Source organism: Bos grunniens, chromosome 4, assembly GCF_055505025.1.
Source record: "Bos grunniens cultivar Pamir isolate PY7600 chromosome 4, Bosgru_T2T1.0, whole genome shotgun sequence".
Classification (NCBI taxonomy): Eukaryota; Metazoa; Chordata; class Mammalia; order Artiodactyla; family Bovidae; genus Bos; species Bos grunniens.
Window position 1 is genome coordinate 81,876,847 of NC_141168.1, and position 18,478 is coordinate 81,895,324.

The 18,478-nt window shown below is 36.3% G+C and overlaps 1 protein-coding gene across 16 annotated transcripts in view; it reads right to left on the reverse strand.

Moving 5' to 3' along the window:
- CACNA2D1 (calcium voltage-gated channel auxiliary subunit alpha2delta 1) overlaps nt 1–18,478 on the reverse strand; it is a 527,964-nt gene that overhangs the window by 221,696 nt on the left and 287,790 nt on the right. For all 16 annotated transcript variants that reach the window (XM_086397179.1, XM_086397175.1, XM_086397178.1 and 13 more), the window contains exon 4: nt 12,728–12,787. In XM_086397179.1, coding sequence (XP_086253305.1) covers nt 12,728–12,787 — 60 coding nt within the window. The remainder of the gene's footprint in view (nt 1–12,727; nt 12,788–18,478) is intronic.

Genomic DNA, 18,478 nt, shown 5'->3' on the forward strand with positions numbered 1-18,478 from the left:
TGCCAACATATGACATTCTAAAATAAAAGAAAGAATTAAGATCCATGACTCTTCAGAGGGTCAGAGAAACTGTAGATCAATTCTTTAAATTAAAGGGTAGAGGGAGAAGGCAAGGGGGGGAAATAAAAGAAAATAAAAGATAGAGGAGTTCAAAATATTAGTTTATAAACCAATATAAGTTGGCAAAGAAGCTGCCAGAACACAGAGAACTAAGTGGGAGATACAAAAAAAGATTATTTATTGAAAAAAGACACAAGAAAACAACAAAAGCACAGATGCAGGTGAAAAGACCATCATTCTAGACAGGCTTCAGAAAATCATATCAAATGAAATGTAACTGAATAAAAATATATTTTTTAAAAACTGTAATAGGGAATATACAGTTATGGAAAATAGAAATAGAGTTCCAACTTACACTAAATAATATTCTTGAAAAACCATGAAAAATTACACACAGAAATATTCAAAACTATGCTGAAAGTAAACATAAACATCTCTGAAATGAAATTACAATTTTAATAAGAAGACATCAAACAATCAACAATCAGATGTATCACTCCTTGTTCAACCTCAAAAACAAAGAACATATCATTAGAGAATCAGTGAAAAGAATCAAATCAATTCAGGATGGAAACCAGGGGCTAAAATCAGAATAGCTTAGTTAAGTAGGTTGTGTGTGTGTGATTTAGTTGCTCAGTTGTGTCTGACTTTGTGACCGCATGGACTGCAGCTTGGCTGTCCATGGAATTCTTCAGGCAAGAATATTGGAGTGGGTTGCCATTTCCTTCTCCATGGGATCTTCTGACCAAGGGATTGAATCCTGGTCTCACACACTGCAGGCAGATTCTTTACTGTCAGAGCCACCACGGAAGCCCCTTAAGAGTTCTTGATGGCCACGAAAACTGACAGAAGACTGTAAAGTAATGTCCCAAAATTTCGAGTGGGAAAAAATGCATACTTAGTCAAGGTTTTCAAGCCCAAAATGAAATGCTCAGATATTCTCAGTCACACAAGAACTCAGGAATTAAGGAATCTCACAGCTCGTCTTGTTCCAACTACTTCACAACAAAATGCATTCAATCAAATTATGAATTTAAAGAGAAAAAAATAAGGGCAGTAATGGGAGAATTATCATAAAAGTTATACTGATAGCATTTAATCTATCAAATTACAGAAGCAGTATTAAACACTGTGGTTACAGAAGTAAGATGAATCTTAAAAGTAGTAGTTTAAGAAGATTGGGGGATGTATGAAGAAAGTGAGAGAATGCACGGACATGCTAATCTATTCAAATAGAGCATACTCTCCGATTATAAGTCTGTACACTCTGTTATATTGACTATATCAATGAATTTTGTATGTATATCATGAAAAAATACATGAAAAAAGTAAAAACAGATAAACTGAACATGATGAGACAATGTAAACAAGGAATGGAGTTTAGGCAAGATTTTAAGTTTTCTTTTGTAATTATTTTAATTTTTAAATCATGATACTAAAACTTTTACAAAAACAATTAAGGTATTATAACTGTAGGGAAAAAGTGATTGCATAGCCCTGATTATTACTGTTATTGCTATTTTGTTATTAACTAAATCCAACTTCCCAGACTTCCCAGGTGACGCAGTGGTAAAGAATCCACCTGTCAATGCAGGGGATGCAAGAGACATGGTTTCGAGGAGTAGGAAATGGCAACCTGCTCTAGTATGCTTATCTGGAAAATTCCATGGACAGAGGAGCCTGGTGGGTTGCAACCCATGGGGTCACAAGAGTTGGCCATGACTGAGTAACTGAGCAGCCATACTACTCAGTTTTTTTGAGCTCTACTTGCTTATTATAATTTTCTTTTCTACCTCAGGTCTATTTACTATTCAGTTCCTTTTTTCCAACCTTTAGAACTGCATTTAGACTAATTATATTTATTTTCATAATTAGTAAGACTTCCAGTTAGTGTCTGTCAAGCTTTCTTCAGTTTTAAGACCCATGAGAGAGAAATCACATTCCAGTTATTTACCCTGCCTCACTGCCGAAGGATTCTCAAGGATCTACAGTAGATCCCAAGGATCTACAGTAAATAGAAATATGTATTAATCTCTGTACTTCCTAAGAATATCTTTAGATACAACTTTTTTTTAATTCTACTAAGGTCTACCAGGGTAGTTTTAGGCAGTAAATAAACTAGAACTTCATACAATCAAAAAGACAAATATCAGTAAGAACAAAAAAAAATTTCTTAGTCTCATGCTGAGTACCTGTCACTTCCAAATGCACTGATTTTTCATAAATGGAATGTAAGTAAAATGGATTTAAGTCAATTTAATAAGCAATCATCTATTGGTTATTATGGGCAATACATATTTTCCTTCTTAAGCAGATATACCCAGCCACACTTAATCATTAAGAAGCAATGAGAACTTCTTAAAAAGAATAAGGCTTGAAGAAGATAGTGCATCCTCTATTAAAATTACCATTTTTGAGACCTTCAAAAGTGCTAAGCATAGTCCCATAAATTATCTCATTTAATTTCAAAGAGCTTTTTGGAAATATGAATGTATTTAAAAATAGAGGACATTCAGAATGAACAAGAACTATAATAATATAGGAAGAAAGCTGAAAAATTATCAGAAATCTATTTTCATGCATTCATTTGCTGGAGGAGGACTGTTTTCTACAAAAGGAGAAAAACATGAAGAAGAGTTTACAGGGATATTTATAAGATGAGGACAAGGTTGCTGCTGCTGCTGCTGCTAAGTCGCTTCAGTCATGTCTGACTCTGTGCAACCCCAGAGATGGCAGCCCACCAGGCTCCCCGGTCCCTGGGATTCTCCAGGCAAGAACACTAGAGTGGGTTGCCATTTCCTTCTCCAATGCATGAAAAGTGAAAAGTGAAAGTGAAGTCGCTCAGTCGTGTCCGACTCTTAGTGACCCCATGGACTGCAGCCCACCAGGCTCCTCGGTCCATGGGATTTTCCAGGCAAGAGTACTGGAGTGGGGTGCCATTGCCTTCTCCAGAGGATAAGGTTAAGTCTCCTCAAAGACTCCTAAGGAAAAGTGTGTCTGCCCTATTTGAAAGAAGAATTAAATAAACGGGCTTTCCTGGTGGCTCAGACAATAAAGAATTTGCCTGCAACGAGGGAGACCTGTGTTTGCTTCCTGAGTTGGGAAGATCCCCCCGGAGAAGGGAACAGCTACTCACTTTAGAATTTTGGCCTGAAAAACTCCACGGACAGAGGCGCCTGGAAGGCTACAGTCCATGGGATTGCAAAGAGACAGACATGACTGAGTGACTTTCACTTTAAACACATGGGAATATGAGAACTAGCTCCACAGTCTGATGACGAGAAAGGCCTCAGATTGTTATTTTTGTTAATGGGTTGTATGGGCTTCTTATATATTTTGGAGATAAGCCTCTTATCAGATATATGGTTTGCAAATATTTTCTCCCGTTCTTAGGCTGCTGTTCACCGTGCTGATTGTTCCCTTTGCTGTGCACAAGCTCTTAGTTTTGTGTAGTCTCATGTGTCTATTTTGGGTTTTGTTGCCTATGCTTTTGGTGTCCCTCCATAAAATCACTGCCAAGAATAATGTCATGAAACTTTTCTGCTATGTTTAAGTGTCTTACAGTTTTAGATTTTTACCGTTAGGTCTTTAATGCATTAGATAACCAACAAGCATTGGTGAGGATGTAGAGAAATTGGAACCCTTGCAAACTACTGGCGAGAATCCAAAATGGTGCAATCATTACACAAAACAGTATAGTTGCTAAAAAAAAATTAAAAACAAAAAACAGAACTATCATTTAATCCAGCAATCCCATTTGCAGCTATGTGTCCAAAAGAATTAAAATCAAGATCTAGAAGAAATAATAACACTTTCATTTTCACTGTACCCTTATTTAAAATAGCTAAGATATGGAAATTTAGAAATTTGTTTGTAGTGATGCTTCCTAAGGGCCACTTACTTGACTTTGCACTCCAGGATGTCTGGCTCTAGGTGAGTGATCACACCATCGTGGTTATCTGGTCATGAAGATCTTTTTTGTATAGTTTCTCTGTGTATTCTTGCCACCTCTTCTTAATACCTGCTTCTGTTAGGTCCATACCATGTCTGTCCTTTATTGTGCCCATGTTTGCATGAAATGTTCCCTTGGTATCTCTAATTTTCTTGAATAGATCTCCAGTCTTTCCTACTCTACAGTTTTCCTCTATTTCTTTGCACTGATCACTGAGAAAGGCTTTCTTATCTTTCCTTACTATTCTTTGGAACTCTGCATTCAAATGGGTATATCTTTCCTTTTCTCCTTTGCCTTTAGATTCCTTTTTTTTTTTTCCTCAGCTATTTGTAAGGCCTCCTCAGATAACTGTTTTGCCTTTTTGCATTTCTTTTTTGGGGGGAAGGTCTTGATCACTGCCTCCTTTACAATTTCACGAACCTCCGTCCATTGTTCTTCAGAAACTCTGTCTATGACTAACCTAGACAGCATACTAAAAAGCAAAGACATTACTTTGCCAACAAAGGTCTGTCTAGTCAAAGTTATAGCTTTTCCAGTAGTCATGTATGGATGTAAGAGTTGGACTGAGTGCCAAAGAAAGCTGAGCGCCAAAGAATTGATGCTTTTGAACTGTGGTGTTGGAGAAGACTCTTGAGAGTCCCTTGAACTGCAAGGAGATCAAACTAGTCAATTCTAAAGGAAATCGATCCTGAATATTCATTGGAAGGACTGATGCTGAAGCTGAAACTCCAATACTTTGGCCACCAGATATGAAGAACTGACTCATCGGGAAAGACCCTGATCTTGGGAAAGACTGAAGACAGGAAGAGAAGGGATGGCAGAGGATGAGATAGTTGGATGGTATCACTGACTTGATGGACATGAGTTTCAGTAAGCTCCAGGAGTTGGTGATGGCCAGGGAAGCCTGGAGTGCTGCAGTCCATGGGGTCACAAAAAGTCAGACACGACTGAGTGATTGAGCTGAACTGAAGATGTGGAAACTACCAAAACATCCATTGACAGATGAATGGATGAAAAAATTATGGTATATAAATACAATATATTATTATTCAGCCTCTCTAAAAAGTAGAGGGCTTCACCAACAGCTCAGCTGATAAAGAATCTGCCTGCCAATGCAAGAGACACAAGAGACATGAATTCGATCCCTGGGTCAGGAAGATCTCTGGAGAAGGAAATGGCAACCCTCTACAATATTCTTGCCTGGAGAATTCCATGGACATAGGAGCCTGGGGGGCTACAGTTCATGGGATTGCAAAGAGCTGGACATGACTAAATGCACACACACACACACACAAAGTAAAGATTCTACAATAAATACAGCAACATGGATGGATTTCGAGGACATTGCACTGAGTGAAATAAAGAAGACACAAAGACGAATAGTACGTGATTCCACTTACATGAAATAACTAAAACAGTCAAGTTAATAAAATCAAAGACTGGAATGGTGGTTACCAGGGTTTGGAGAGGAGGAAGAAATGGGAGTCAGTAATCAATGGCATAAAATATCAACCAAGCTAGAGAAACAGCTATGGGCATCAACCACACAACACTACCCTTAGGTAACAACGTACTGTACCCTTACTTATACTTTCTTAAGAGGATAGATCTCATGTTGTGTTCTCATGACAATCCATTTTCTATAAAGAAAAGTAAGTTTGATATTTTGTTCACAGTGGATGTTTTGTATGAACTCTGACTTTTTAAAATGGTACATTAAAATATTATTTATCTAGATTTTAAAAACTGTCTATGGTTAGGAATAAGGTCATTTACCCTCTTTCTACACAGAATACCCTAAGACTGCAGTTCAAAGGCTTTACAGTTAAGGACGCACCAGTTGATAGCAGCTTGAGCAGAATGGTATTTCTTTCATCAGAGCAATGAAAAGAGATTGAGTACCAGAGTCAAGGCAGCTGGGAGATGCTCACTGGACTAGGCAAACAGCCATCACAGGTCTTGTACCAACCTGGATGTGAGCACCTGAGATGTATCTCAAGGTTTCTAGTAAATAGCTTCTTTGTTATGGAGCTAGGGAGGGCACAGAGCATCTCACAAAAATAATTATGCCAGTGGAGACAAAAGAACCAAGATTTCTATATAAAGAAATTAATATCAAAAGATTGCTAGTTTTCTAAAATTGCATTGCAAGTTAGTAGGAAAGCCAGTACTTAAAGGAGATTTGCATACCTCCAAGCCCAGTGTTCTGTACCTATACCACAGCTGTGGGCAAACATATTCAGACATTAAAAATGTGCAATTTCAACAAACTTTAAAAATTATTCCTCCAGAAAAATTGACAATAAATGTTTAGAGTAAAATATGGATATCTCAGTACTTTTAATTTAAAAATTACTTACTTATACACTACTGTCTTATTATGTACTGCTGCTGCTGCTGCTAAGTTGCCTCAGTTGTGTCCGACTCTGTGCAACCCCATAGACGGCAGCCCACCAGGCTCCCCCGTGCCTGGGGTTCTCCAGGCAAGAACACTGGAGTGGGTTGCCATTTCCTTCTCCAGTGCATGAAAGTGAAAAGTGAAAGTGAAGTTGCTCAGTCGTGTCCGACTCCTAGCAACCCCATGGACTGCAGAGCACCAGGCTCCTCCGTCCATGGGATTTTCCAGGCAAGAGTACTGGAGTGGGGTTCCATTGTACTATAGTTATTTTGGTTATGCTTTAGCCAAAGTTTTTTTTATCCCCAAGAAGTTTACATTTCAGTGCTGAAAAAATATGGTAAAAGGAAAATTATATAGGGAGTATATACCTGAATATGAATACATGCTCAGCATTAGAGGACCATATAAAACAAACAATGAATCCAAGATTGGTGGATCAAAACCAAAAGGAAATTGGGGAAGAGATGAAATATTCTAGGCAGAAATTTTCAAAAGGTGAGAAGAGGAAGGAAATACTGTCTAAGGAAAACATCAAGTAGTTTACTCTGCTTAGGACTCAGAATTTCAGGGAAAGGGTAATAACTACTGGGAAAATGTTGCAATGGAAAATTTACTAAAGATAAGATGGGGCAAGATCATGAAAGGCCTGGTATACCTGGTATACCATTCCACTGAAAATGAAAAGTAACTGCAGATTTTTAAGTAAGAAAATCAATCGGATAAAAGTTTATATAGCAAATCTTTGTAGACTCTACATTGATTTGTAATGCTGATACATTTTTCTTCATCTTTTCATTTCTTTTGCGGTTGAGAAATTAAGACAGTAAACCTCACCTTAATGCAAATAAGGGGTATCCAAAAACTGTAATAAAATGCAGCTCAACTTATAGTGAAGTTAATGAAATGAGTACATTCAAAAGCTCTCGTGACAATTACAATTTAATATCTACTGATGATAATAACTGACTCTAACTTAAGTATCAATGAGGATGATTTTGTGTGTTCTTCATGGTTATAATTTTTAGAACATGGCAGTAATTCCAGGAATCTCCCCTTAATGTAGTAATGTAAAATCAGCTCAATCCTGGGATACACAGGCAGCAGATTAGGTTTGAAAAATATAGAAGATTCCATCCACCTCCCCATTTCCCAAATCAGACACCTGTCCCAAGTTCTCTCTACCTTCCTGAGAGGAGGGAAAAAAAAAAATTTACGAAGCTCCAATTAGATCTACATTTGCATTATTCCAGCACATACTGTCATGATGCTTTACTTGCAGGAGTTCTACTGTATCATCGTATACTATCATGTGACTTTGGCTTCAAAAGAAATAATAGTGAGGACAAAATACTTACTAGAATATATTAAAAATTGTTTTTTTAAAAAACAGTATTGGCTAGGTAAATAATGAGTAAATATGTTGCTTTTTTTTTTCAATATAAGAAAAAAAAAAGGGGTAATCAGGATAATGGATCATTTAACGCCCCTGGTTATTATTTTCTACTCTGGTGTCTTATAGTCATTTTACCATGGGCTTTTATGTGCATGCACAAACAAACAAGAGTCAGATAACACATATTTGTCCGGATCTTTTCTATTAAATTGGTTTCCCACAATTTGGGGGTAAATCAGTTTTGCATTGTGGCTCCTTTTCATCTGTCTTGATGATGAGGAGAAAATTGTTAAGACTCAAAAAAGCAGTAGTAAAAAATTGATTACTTCTCTATGTAAGAAGTGTTGCAAAAATATACTGAAATATGAACGCTCTTGATTCCAAAAAAATGACTCTACCAAAGGTAGAAACTGACAAAGACTAAATCCAGTTACAGACTAAAGTATCTTGATAATCTATTAAATTCATTCATTCTTTCATTAAGACAAAATTCCACCTTGCCCACCATTTTTCATTTTTTACTCCTAGGAAGTCAGCACTTTCATATCCAGCACCTGCACAAATTTAGAACAGTGTTTCTCTTATACATTGTAACCAAAATGAATATAGTATGATTTCATAGTTCCCATATTCACAACTGTTTGTGCTGCAATCAATAAAGGTTAGGCTATTTCATGAAATGATAAGGATAGGTGAAATAATAAATATACAATGCCAGTGCCCATTAATTTAACTCATATAAACACAAAATTCTACACAGTACAACTTTTAAAGCAACATTTGAAAATATTATTAGAGTAAGGTAATTTAAAAATATATATATAATTAAAACTAAATTAGGAAAACTAAATTAGCCTGATTAACACTCAACAGCATTCAACTTCACTAGAAAAATTTCTACTGTCTAATTTAGTTTCTCTGTGAAGCTAGAGCTAAAAGGAGGCTCGTGAAATGTTTTATTTACTGGCCAATTTAGCCTGTCTGTACTCAGCCTTCACAGTAGCAAGCTGATGCTAATAAGCCATACATAAGGATCCCACTTATTAAAATACAAATTAGGTACCCCTTATGTTTATACATGTGTAAGTACAATTAATATTGCAGGCTTAGTTGGAAACAAAATTGCTTTAGTTAACCAACCATTGCAATGCAATCAAATGAGATTTCAGAAGCGAATGGCAAAGATCTGTTCAGTAGAAATAAAAGCAATTATTTAATGCAGAACAATTAATTTTCCAAGCTCCTTTTTCCTTCTCCCACCTGCCCTTAATAAAATAATTTGCCCCATCATACATGAAATAAAAAGTCCCCTTTAATGCCAGTGAGTTGTATGCAGACCTGAAAGGAAGCTGGTAGACACAGCTTATTTACAAATATTGGTTTGAACTTATAAATGCATGACCGCATAAATCTTAATCCATTTAGAGTATACGCCTTTTGTTCCTTCAATTGTACATCCAACTGGGAATTGAGTGGAGCTGAAGGACAGCGTGAATTACAGGAGCCCTTTCTTGTTGCCAGCATTTTAGTGCTTTGCCTTTTGTTCTTGAGATTTCTCTACAGTACGGACTACAGAATGTTAATCAACATTTTGCCTAAGTAATGTTAATGAAACCACCCTACTTATACTGGAGGGAAGAACTAGCATATAATATTTCTTTTTGAAATGTTAATGTACCTTTTAGTAAATTATTTCTGCCTTCTAAATCATCCTAGTGTTAAATTATTAAAGGGTGGCATTAAAGAAGTATTGCACTGATGCAAATAGTTAAATCCTTCAAAAGATAAAAGGCTTATAAAGTTTAAAAGAAGGATCTTTTGGAGTATGGAAGAATTTAACTTAAATATTTTTAAATGTTTGGTTAAGAAATTGATAAATTTGCAGTTGTTTTGCCTGTGTTCACAAAATAAAGGGAGATTTAATAATTACCAACCACTCATGAAAGTGAACTTGATTTTTTTCACAGTCTTGAAGGATTTGTTTAACCTTACTGTATGTAAATGAATTGTAGCATCATCTAGTTTATCCGAGAAGAAAACAAACAAAAGGGAGGAAAAGGATCTCCTATTTTTGCAATATTTACTTATTTGAATCCAAAGGCAATCTTCATCCAGGTTCTATTCTTCAAATATAAGATCACTATTGTCTCAACAGTCCCTCACCTGTGTTATTTCAAAGGGAAGAGCTACTGTAAAGACTTCATGGAAAATATCAATTCTCAACATGCAAATTGTGACAGATATGTATACTGTGAACACCATTTATAGTTCATCAAGAAGGGTACTCAGGAAATGAGTTGACAGGGCTCTAAAGTGCACTAATTTGTTTTCCCTTAAATGGTCTCTTTTAATGTCAATCACTATGTTCATAGATCTTGAATAAATTGTGAAGTAATTTAGGGGGAAATTTAGAACTGAATTTGTTCAAAATTCTCCCACACAGTGATGACTATTTGCTAAGAACTCATAAATCTGGGTAAATCATTTACTTTCTATTTAACAATAGAACATCTAGTGATGGCATTTGTCATTATGTAACTGACTTGTTCTCTTGCATGACTTTTCGTAGCCATACTTCTGTATAGATACAGGCACTGAGAGAGTAGATTTTAAAAAGCTATATTTCAAGGTAAATTTTTACACATTTTGATATCTGAAAAGTATAAATACTGCTTGAAATTGTTGATGTATCATAATTTGACTGGTTTCCCTTTTTTTTTTCCTTCTTAGCTATACATAAATGGTAAAGTGCAATACAATAGATGATGGTTTAGATTAAATAAAAGAGTAATGGCTAGCACACATTTAAGAGTTTTCATGTCATCTATTAAGAGTTTTCATGTCACCTACAATGGTCACCCATTACTTCTATAAGGAAAAATAAATCACTGCCATAATGTTAACATAGCATTAATGAGTCAACATATCTGGGACAGGAAATTTTACATACTACATTCCTACTTGTAAAGTTATTTTCATACAGCATTTCTCCCTAGAAAATTTGAAAAGACATACCACTAATAAATGACTGAAATATTACCAAATTCCTTTAATGCAAGAGAAGCTTTTGAGAAGACCAGTCTAATCTACATGCTGTGCAGTCTGATTTGAATGAACTTAAAATTTTTAGATTCTCAGAATTACTCATGATTAAAACTAAAAGCACCAACTTACTATATCAAGACTAGGCAGACTACAAGGTCTAACTTTACAACTATTATGCTTTTACTATGCCAATTCTAAGAGGGGAGGAAAAATAAATTGCATTAATTATCAGTTCATCAAAAGAATATTTGGCTATTTTTGGTTTATTCAAGCCACACCAAACAAATGCAAGTTTACTTTCCTTTCATGTAACAGCAACAAACTGCATTGTAAAATCTTCACTGGATGAGTTTAAAATTTCTCCTCCATATTGAAAAAGACTGCATTTTAACTTAATCATTAATTTTTTTCTTTATATATATTTTATGGATGCCATATTGACCTGTGCATCTATAAAAAACAATTGTGGATTAAGCCAGTATCTACATGATACCAATAAATCAAGCAATATGATCAATCCAAATGAAAGAATTGAACTGACAGTAATCAGAGTCTCAACTGAGTAGACTAGGAGTTTACTTAAGAAATATAAATTGGTAGAAGAGAGTAAAAGTAAATAATATCAGAACTAATAAACACAAAAGACTATTTAACTATTACCCTATAAGTAAATGAAGTGCCATTTACTACATTTTCCTTTGATATACAATATAATCACAGAAACACAAAGTAAAACTGCTAATTTCTAAACCTTAAACCTCAATTCCTAAACACTAAACAAGTTTAGTGTTGTATTGAAGCACAACTTTATCTTGAAATTTGAGATTTTTGTTTTTCAAAGATTTTTCAAAGACAATTGAACAGTATATTCAAGCTGTCATTCTTACTGTAATCATATTAGAGAAAGATACTTTAAACGGGGGAGGGCACAGTTAACATTCCCCAAATGAGTTGTCTGGAACTGTTCTTGCAGGAGGAGAAGGGGACGACAGAGGATGAGATGGCTGGATGGCATCACCAACTCGATGGACATGAGTTTGGGTGAACTCCAGGAGTTGGTGCTGAACAGGGAGGCCTGGCGTGCTGCAATTCATGGGGTCGCAAAGAGTCGGACACGACTGAGTGACTGAACTGAACTGAACTGAAAGAGATATTCACTATAAATGAAATAACTCAAATATTTGTAACAGAAGTCTTTTAACTATTAAAGTCAGACTTCTTCAAGGACATAAGAAGATAAGACAAAGCTACAGGTGGGAGGAAGGAAGGGAAGGCAAAAGGGAGGGAAGAAAGGAGGGAGAGAAGGAAGAAAGGAAAGAGGGAAGGCGGAAGGGTGGGAGGGAGGGAGGCAAAAAAGGAAGGGAATTCATCACAAGAATTTCTGAGATTTGTATAATTCACCCCAATGACTCTTGAAGCACAAAACTAGTTTCTCAAAAAAAACTCAGACAAAAGTTAGTATCCTCTGATATTTGTAAAAACAAAGCAGAACAGACAATCAATAATGTCTAGCTAATGTGGAACAAATTAAAGAAATCTTAATACATTTATTCTAACTTCAATTGTATTGCCCACCAAAGTGATTACATTATGCATGGCATTTCTTAGAAAATGCCACTTGTTTTTCAACTACTATATTTTCATAATACATGCAAAGATTATTCATATACTACAGTTTAATGTTATTTTTGTTATTAATTTTATAAATACCTTGGAGTATGGGATAATATTTGAAGGTACTTTTTTAAATGAAGTATAGTGAACTGTTTTTTGTCCCAAAGTCCATCACTAAAAATATATTTTAAATGCAACCATTAGGTTATCAAAACACAGGACATTAATGTAAATATTAATTCAAGTAGTTTAAAAGGGTGCTTACTGCGAAATCCTCTCTCCACTGGTGGGCTGCTTGAACTTTCTCTGCTTCCAAAGCTAGACGCTGCAAAGGAAACAAGATTCTTAGAATTCAAATGACCACATGATTATATAACTGTTATATAATACTTGGGTTTTCAAATCGATTATTAAGACATAAAAGAGACGTTCCTTATTTGTGATTCATAAATTCTAAATGATTTAATAACCAAATTTACTAAAGTTGATATATATGTATTTACTCTTAAATGTAAATAGCATAGTACTCTTGAATACCAGTAAGTTTACTACCTCTGCCTCTTCAGTAGTGTGATGCCATCTATCAATGACTAACAATTATTTAAGAGAAAAGCTTTGATCACTAGAGTATGCTGCTGCCGCTGCTGCTAAGTCGCTTCAGTCCTGTCCGACTCTGTGCGACCCCATAGACAGCAGCCCACCAGGCTCCACCGTCCCTGGGATTCTCCAGGCAAGAACACTGGAATGGGCTGCCATTGCCTTCTCCATTGTGTGAAAGTGAAAGTGAAGTCGCTCAGTCGTGCCCGACTCCTAGCGACCCCATGGACTGCAGCCCACCAGGCTCCTCTGTCCATGGGATTTTCCAGGCAAGAGTACTGGAGTGGGGTGCCATTGCCTTCTCCATCACTAGAGTATATTAATCGGTAAAACCTTGCTTTTAATGAATACCTTTATAACATATACTGGAAAGAAATGACATTCGGAAATCAATAAATATGGGCTAAATTTTGTACACACACATTCTTAATAGCATTTTTAGCTTATTTTTTAACCAAAAAAGACAAAATTGTAATAATTTTTTCCTTGGTAAAATACATTCTTAAGAGTTTATTCAGATACCTGTGAGGAGCAAACTATCAATCCACACACTCGAAAATGGCTTTATTTCCCCTTCTTTCTTGTACTCCAAAGTCATTAGAGAATTCTAGTCTGACTTATTTACCTTTAGCACTTCTAAAAGGTTATTTCGTTAGGTTTAGTTGGAGATGAAATACCTATTGTCAGCCTGCTAATGATTTTTTGCAGATAAATTTTTTTCCAATAGTTTTTATATTTTCTCTCTGTATTTCCCACTGATGCTATCACGTTCTCCATTGGGCTAAGTTTTCACAAAAGACAGTAACACTTAGTGATTAAGAATAGATTAAAAACTAGACTACTTGGTTTTAAATACTAACCCTGCTGCACACTAGCTGTGCAAACTTGGGAAAAGTTAAGTTTCTCTTCCTATCTTCTAATGGGAATAGTGTCAAAATCTACCTCATTGATTGCTGAAAGAATTAAATACTATACTACACTATATATAAGCTGCTTAGAACAGTGCCTGACAGACAGTAAGCAAATATATACATCAGCTATCTAACTGTGAAGGATAATTATGATTACATTTGTACTCTATGTCACTTCATCTGTATCCTGCCCCCTAGACAGCTAGGAGACAGGCAAAATAGGACAAGTTTAACAGTAAATATATGCATTAAACTAATTTATTTAGAGATAGAAACGATCAAGTTAGGCTTTAGAAAAGTGTAAATCTCATAGTGGTTTGCTGTTTCATGTTTTTGATCTTTCGGTATAAACTGTACACTTCAGTATGTGGTCTTGTTGTGGAAGTCTAGCCCAGACTAGGAAAGGAAACATTCTTTTAGATAAATTTTATATTAGTATATTGGCTTCTGTGTATGTGTGTGTGTGTGGGGGGGGGCTCAATCGTGTCTGACTCTTTGCCCCCATCAGGATCCTCTGTCCATGGAATATTCCAGGCAAGAATACTGGAGAGGGTTGCCATTTTCTACTCCAGGGGATCATCCGGACCCAGGGATAAACCTGCATCTCTTGCATCTCCTGCATTGGCAGGCAGATTCTTTACCAGTGTGCCACCTGGGAAGACTGTACTGGCTTTATTCCCTTTTATATAATACTGTGAGAGTGAAAGTGCAAGTCACTCAGAAATGTCTGACTCTTTGTGACCCCATGGACTATATCATCCATGGAATTTTCCAGGCCAGAATACTGGATGGGTAGCTGTTCCCTTCTCCAGGGGATCTTCCCAATCCAGCGATCGAACTCAGATCTCCCACGTTGCAGGCTGATTCTTTACCATCTCAGCCACCAGACAAGCACAAGAATGCTGGATTGGGTAGCCTATCCGTTCTCCAGCAGATCTTCCTGACCCAGGAATCAAACTGGTGTCTCCTGCATTGCAGGAGGGTTATTTACCAGCTGAGCTACCAGGGAAGCCCATTTAATACTATAACCCATTCATTTTTCTAAACTATTATGTACCTATTCCCAATGACTACAAAATATTGCCTAGTAGGAAATCTCAAGAGTCTCGAAAAGTGAAAGTGAAAGTCACTCAGTCATGTCCGACTCTTTGCAACCCCATGAACTATACCTATAGTCCATGGAATTCTCCAGGCCAGAATACTGGAGTGGATAGCCTTTCCCTCCTCCAGGGTATCTTCCCAACCCAGGAATCGAACCCCTGTCTCCTCCATTGCAGGCAGATTCTCTACCAGCTGAGCCACAGGGAAGCCCAAGAATACTGGAGTGGCCTACTCCTTCTCCGTGGATCTTCCCGACCCAGGAAACCAACCAGGTTCTCCTTCATTGCAGGTGGATTTTTATCAACTGAGCTATCAGGAAAGCCCACTGAATCACTTTAAAGGAAAAATTCCCCAGTGTGCTTAAATGACAATGGTTCTGGTTTATCAACTACTAGGCAGTGGGGTAACTTAGGAGAATCTAATAAATGTTAGAAATTGTACCAGGGAGAGTAACCCAAAAAAGACAAAAAAAAAGACAAACTCCTAAACAGACCAAAATCATGGGAAAAGTGTATTTATTTCAGAAAGTCACACTGTATCACAATACATTAAAAACTCATACAGTATAAAAATATTGCTAAAAAAAATGAATAAAATGGTAAAAGAAATGTAATTGGAAGCAATTTCTTTATAAGAAAACTTTACTAGGAAAAATAGAAAAAAGAAAAGACAGAATGAGGGGAAAAAATGCATAGACTTCAGAAAATTCAGAATGTATGTCCTTCCCCCATTTTTAACAATCCATATAAGAACTAAATTACTCATACAAATGGGGCCAATAATAAACTTAAGCATTTTGTGAATTTAAACAAAATACTGGATAGAATACAAATAAGTTATATAATTTTTAGGTTAAGAAATATTAGAACTCTAACATTTCTTGAAGAGGGATATTAAGATTTTTCCTTGCAAGACACACACAAGGAGGCTGCTAATCCAACAAAACACACTGGGGGACATTCACCCACAGGACCATACATGGGTTTCAGGGCACCAGGTCTCACTCAACCATGCTGGGCTGTACTCTGATCTAACTCAGAATCACATGGTTCATAATGGGAACATAATCCACGTTTAACAAGCCATAGTGATAGTAATCATCAGCTAATTATTGCTAGAAAAAACTAAACAGGGATGAACAACGGTCATAAACTATAAGACGACTCTCTTAGAGGGTAGAGAGTCCAAATAATCTTTCCTATACATATATGATAATTATATATATAGATACACTAATTTTATGAAGTAATGCCATTTATTGCAAGATTCCTAAATAGCTTTAGAAGCCTAAAGACCTGTATTTCTGGAGAAGCAAAAAAGTATTTTAACACAGTTGAGAGCTGAAAATTTGCTGAATTTTATATCCCCAGCTTGGAAATCAAGAGATACATATTATGAAAATGCACTACTACTATCTTCTTTTTTCACAAAGAAATTAATAAAATAATTTTTTTACCTAGCATTTTTCATGAGAAAGCAAAATACAGAACTTTAGCTACTTAGCCTATCTTGGGAATCGAAACAAATAGTTGCTGATAGTGCCCTTTCTTGTGGCAAAAAACCAGCTAGTCATGACTCACAGAAAACAGATGTCTTGAACCCTCCTGCCTCCTCCCTCCTCCCTCCCCATACCATCCCTCTGGGTCATCCCAATGCACCAGCCCCAAGCATCCAGTATCGTGCATCGAACCTGGACTTGCGACTCGTTTCATACATGATATAATACATACTTCAATGCCATTCTCCCAAATCTTCCCACCCTCTCCCTCTCCCACAGAGTCCAAAAGACTGTTCTATACATCAGTGTCTCTTTTGCTGTCTTGTACACAGGGTTATTGTTACCATCTTTCTAAATTCCATATATATGCGATAGTATACTGTATTGGTGTTTTTCCTTCTGGCTTACTTCACTCTGTATAATAGGCTCCAGTTTCATCCACCTCCTTAGAACTGATTCAAATGAATTCTTTTTAATGGCTGAGTAATACTCCATTGTGTATATGTACCACAGCTTTCTTATCCATTCATCTGCTGATGGACATCTAGGTTGCTTCCATGTCCTGGCTATTATAAACAGTGCTGCGATGAACATTGGGGTACATGTGTCTCTTTCCCTTCTGGTTTCCTCAGTGTGTATGCCCAGCAGTGGGATTGCTGGATCATAAGGTAGTTTTATTTCCAGTTTTTTAAGGAATCTCCACACTGTTCTCCACAGTGGCTGTACTAGTTTGCATTCCCACCAACAGTGTAAGAGGGTTCCCTTTTCTCCACACCCTCTCCAGCATTTATTGCTTGTAGACTTTGGGATCGCAGCCATTCTGACTGGCATGAAATGGTACCTCATAGTGGTTTTGATTTGCATTTCTCTGATAATGAATGATGTTGAGCATCTTTTCATGTGTTTGTTAGCCATCTGTATGTCTTCTTTGGAGAAATGTCTATTTAGTTCTTTGGCCCATTTTTTGATTGGGTCATTTATTTTTCTGGAGTTGAGCTGTAGGAGTTGCTTGTACATTTTTGAGATTAGTTGTTTGTCAGTTGCTTCATTTGCTATTATTTTCTCCCATTCTGAAGGCTGCCTTTTCACCTTGGTTATAGTTTCCTTCATTGTGCAAAGCTTTTAAGTTTAATTAGGTCCCATTTATTTATTTTTGCTTTTATTTCCATTTCTCTGGGAGGTGGGTCATGGAGGATCCTGCTGTGTTTTATGTCATAGAGTGTTTTGCCTATGTTCTCCTCTAGGAGTTTTATAGTTTCTGGTCTTACGTTGAGATCTTTAATCCATTTTGAGTTTATTTTTGTGTATGGTGTTAGAAAGTGTTCTAGTTTCATTCTTTTACAAGTGGTTGACCAGTTATCCCAGCACCACCTGTTAAAGAGATTGTCTTTAATCCATTGTATATTCTTGCCTCCTTTGTCAAAGATAAGGTGTCCATATGTGTGTGGATTTATCTCTGGGCTTTCTATTTTGTTCCATTGATCTATATTTCTGTCTTTGTGCCAGTACCATACTGTCTTGATGACTGTGGCTTTGTAGTAGAGCCTGAAGTCAGGTAGGTTGATTCCTCCAGTTCCATTCTTCTTTCTCAAGATAGCTTTGGCTATTTGAGGTTTTTTATATTTCCATACAAATTGTGAAATTATTTGTTCTAGCTCTGTGAAGAATACTGTTGGTAGCTTGATAGGGATTGCATTGAATCTATAAATTGCTTTGGGTAGTATACTCATTTTCACTATATTGATTCTTCCAATCCATGAACATGGTATATTTCTCCATCTATTAGTGTCCTCTTTGATTTCTTTCACCAGGGTTTTATAGTTTTCTATATAAAAAACTTTAGTTTCTTTAGGTAGATATATTCCTAAGTATTTTATTCTTTCCATTGCAAATGTGAATGGAATTGTTT